Source organism: Octopus bimaculoides, chromosome 22, assembly GCF_001194135.2.
Source record: "Octopus bimaculoides isolate UCB-OBI-ISO-001 chromosome 22, ASM119413v2, whole genome shotgun sequence".
Lineage (NCBI taxonomy): Eukaryota > Metazoa > Mollusca > Cephalopoda > Octopoda > Octopodidae > Octopus > Octopus bimaculoides.
Window position 1 is genome coordinate 30,510,184 of NC_069002.1, and position 3,915 is coordinate 30,514,098.

The 3,915-nt window shown below is 36.2% G+C and overlaps 1 protein-coding gene across 1 annotated transcript in view; it reads left to right on the plus strand.

Moving 5' to 3' along the window:
* Positions 1–575: 575 nt before the first annotated feature.
* LOC106873495 (uncharacterized) overlaps positions 576–3,915 on the plus strand; it is a 101,649-nt gene continuing 98,309 nt past the window's right edge. The window contains exon 1 of the mRNA XM_014920880.2: positions 576–1,218. Coding sequence (XP_014776366.2) covers positions 1,144–1,218 — 75 coding nt within the window. The 5' untranslated portion in view covers positions 576–1,143. The remainder of the gene's footprint in view (positions 1,219–3,915) is intronic.

The following is a 3,915-nucleotide window of genomic DNA, read 5'->3' on the forward strand; positions in this document are numbered from 1 at the left end:
ATAGAGAGATGGAGAAAGAAAGAAAGCGGGACACACACACACAAGCACACTCATGATCAAGACGGTTTGCATGCGTACACACACACACACACATGCAAACAGAGGGAGAGAAAGACACCCACTCAAACACACACACACACACGCAGACAACTACGCGTTTCAACAGTTACTTCATCAACAGAGAGAGAGAGAGAGAAAAAACCGGCAGTGAGAGAGAGGAAGACAGAAAAAGAAAGAAAGAGTGAGAAAGAGAAACTAGTCAAGATCGAAAGAGAGACCAGCAGAAAGAGAAAGAAAGACCAGTTGAGAGAGAGAGAGAGAGAGAGAGAGAATGAGAGAGGGAGAGACCAGTAGAAAGAGACAAGTTGAGAGAGAAAAACAGGCAGCGAGAGAGAGAGAGAGTGTGTGTGTGAGTAAGAGAGAGAGAGAGAGAGTGAGAGAGACAGAAACTAGCCAAGATCGGGAGAAAGAGAGAGACCAACAGAAAGAGACCAGTTGAGAGAGAAAAGCCGATAGCGAAAGAGAGAGAGAGAGGGAGAAATACATTTACATATACATCTATACACACCTCCCAAACAGAACTAATCAGACAAACACACACACACACACACACACACACACACACACACACATTACCGGCTGAAAGAGAAAAAGTGAGAAAGCGAGAGAGAGGGACTGACAGAGAGAGAAAGAAAGACACAAATACATATATTCGTACATACACCTCGCAATCAGGACGGTTCACACACAGACACACACACACCTTACCGGCAGAAGAAAAGACTGAAAGAGAGAGAGAGAGAAAGAGGGGAATAGGAAGAGAAATAGCTAGAAAGAGATAGAGAGAAGCAGGAAGATATATAGTGAGGGGGAAATTAGATAGTCGGAGATAACCCTGCTGCTCTGTCTCTGTCTCTACCCAACCACTTCAATTACGCATGTGCAGTCATTCAGAACATCTCCAGCACATCTCAAACATAATAAAATAATAAAACAATATATACATAACAGAAATATAATATAAATACACACAAAGTACCCTCCTTTACTCAGTCTTCTTTTAAAGCACCTTCACCTCGAGCCATGGGATATATTATCGACTGTACACACTGAAAAGGTATATATATAGAATATATATTCACAATGAGCACATCTACAGAGTCTAGGGGTGCTTTTTCGGACGTGGATACCTTTTACCAGGCCGTTAAAAGAACACAGGTGAGTACTTTCTACCTCAACTCTTAATTAATGTGTGTGTGCGTGTTTGTATACAGTGGAAAACCACGTTTGCTATTTTTTATGTTTATAAATTGTGGTGGTGTTTAGTGGGTTTTCAACTGTTAACAATGAACGTACCTTCGAGTTTTAAAACCGTATCATATCTCGGGTTTGTGTGTGTGTGTGTGTGTGTGGTTTCCTGATGTATATTGTATTTATACACACAATTGTTGATATGGATTATAAAGTGCTTTCTCTTCCACATGTATATCTATCTATCTCTATTTCTATCTGTCTACCTGTCTATTTTCACACCCCTCTATTTTTCTACCTGCCTATCTATCTATCTATCTATTTACCAGTCTGTCTATCTATCTATCTATCTATCTATCTATCTACCCGTCTATATATCTATCTATTTACCAGTCTGTCTATCTATCTATCTATCTATCTATCTATCTATCTATCTATCTATCTATCTATCTATCTACCCGTCTATCTATCTATCTATCTACCCGTCTATCTATCTATCTATCTATCTACCCGTCTATGTATCTATCTATCTATCTACCCGTCTATCTATCTATCTATCTATTTATCTATCTGCCTGCATTATGTGTGCATTGTGTATGTATATGTGTATATATGTAGGTGTATATATGTGAGTGTATACATATCTAGATATCCATGCGTATGTCGTCGTGTGTGTATTCTATCTATCTATATATTACTTTATATATGCGTGTGTATACATCACTATAATATATACGTGTGCGCGTGCGTGTGTGTGATTAATGTTTACCTTTTTACCTTTAAATACTTCCATGGCCGACCTGACCTTTTAATCTCGCTATTCTCCTAAATAACAAGATTTTTAGTCATAAATTTACAACGGTGATACGAATGTAGAGCAACAGCTCACCTTTCGCTCTTTCAGCCACCAATCTTAAAAGCTTTTTATCTACTTCATTTTCTTTTGTTAATTACAGTAAGGAATGACTAATTATTATTATCATCATTATTTTTAATTAATAACAATAATACTAATAATAATTATTTGATTCGAATACAACGCGTTTATCTAAAATTAGACAAGTATCTCGGGTGGATGTATAATTTTTATTCATTTTTCCCATCGTTTTGTTATTTTTCCATTCGATCGTGTGATGTGTGGGACTATGAAGGACACCTATTTCAAAACTTCGCTGCATGTTCAAGAGTTGGTCGTTAAATTTTACAATCGAGTTTCTAAATGAATGTTTTTCTTTTAGTTTAAAAAAAAAAAAATTTTATCCTCACGTCGGCAATTCTGATAATAAGGGTTAACTCTGAACCGATCACTTCAACAGGCTCCCCCTCTATTTGTGTGTGTGTATGTGTGTATATATGTATCTGTATGTATGTATATGTATGTCTGCGTGTATTTATATATATATATATATATATAATGTATGTATATATGTGTCATATATATATATATATATATGTGTGTGTGTATGTATATATATATATATATGTGTGTGTGTGTGTGTGTATATATGTGTGTGTGTGTGTGTATATATATATATTTTTTTTTATAAACTATATGAACGTTTAGGGTGAAGACAAAGAGTGACCTGTCGTTGAATATTTCACAATATAAACAAACAAAAAAAAGCACCAAATAACAACAAACAAAAGGTGATTAAAAGAACCAGTTTTAATGTTGAGAGAGAGGAATATTTTCAACTTAACAAGTTGTATTTTTATTACCTGCGCACAGCCAAGTTAGTAGTCAGTCAGATATTTGCACGGCGTCGTCGTCTTCTCTCTCTCTGTCTCTCTGTCGACTTAACACTATTCGCCCGGCTTCTGTTTCTTGTTGCAGTTTAAAACCCCCGGTGACTGTCACATGCGATGCGTCATCCTTTCTTTCACCCACCTCCTCCGCCTTCTATTTATGTGTGTAGGTGTGTGTCTGTATGTTGTTGATGTTTGTGTGTGTGTTTAAGTGTTCGTCTGTGTTTATGTTTTATATGCGTATCTCTGTATATTTCATACAGTAATTCCTCGAATATCGCGGACGTTACGTTCCAAAACTCCCACCCGCGATAGGTGAAAATCCGCGAAGTAGAAACAGTACTGTATTGTATATTTTTTAAAAATTATTTTTATAATTTGTCAATATTTATTTTATTATAATTGCGAAACAACACCACGGAGGAATCGACGTAAGCTTAAATAAATAAACCGCGATATGGTGAAGGATTACTGTATTTCTCTGTGTGTATATATGTATTTGTGTGAATGTGGTTGTGTGCGCGGTATGTTTCTGTGTGTGTTTGATTATCTGTGCCTGTGTGTCTGGGTGTGTTTATATTCGTGTGAGTATATTTTTCTGTGTGTGGGTATGTTTATCTGTGAGTGCGTATATGTGTATGGGTATGTTTGTGTGTGTATTTGTGTCACTGCCATCTGTGTGGGTATATTTCTCTGAGTGTGTGTGTGTGTGTGTGGGCCAGGAGACAACACCTAGTGCTTCATTTTATGTCACTTTTGTTTTCTTTTCAATTCAACTCGTTGATAAAATTATATTTCGATGACCTCTTTAAATATTTACTCCTCTTTCAGATAATTCTAAAAAAAAAAATATATATAAATTTCGATTTGTGATATATATATTATGAATTATCTCTCTCTCTCTCTCTCTCTCTCTCT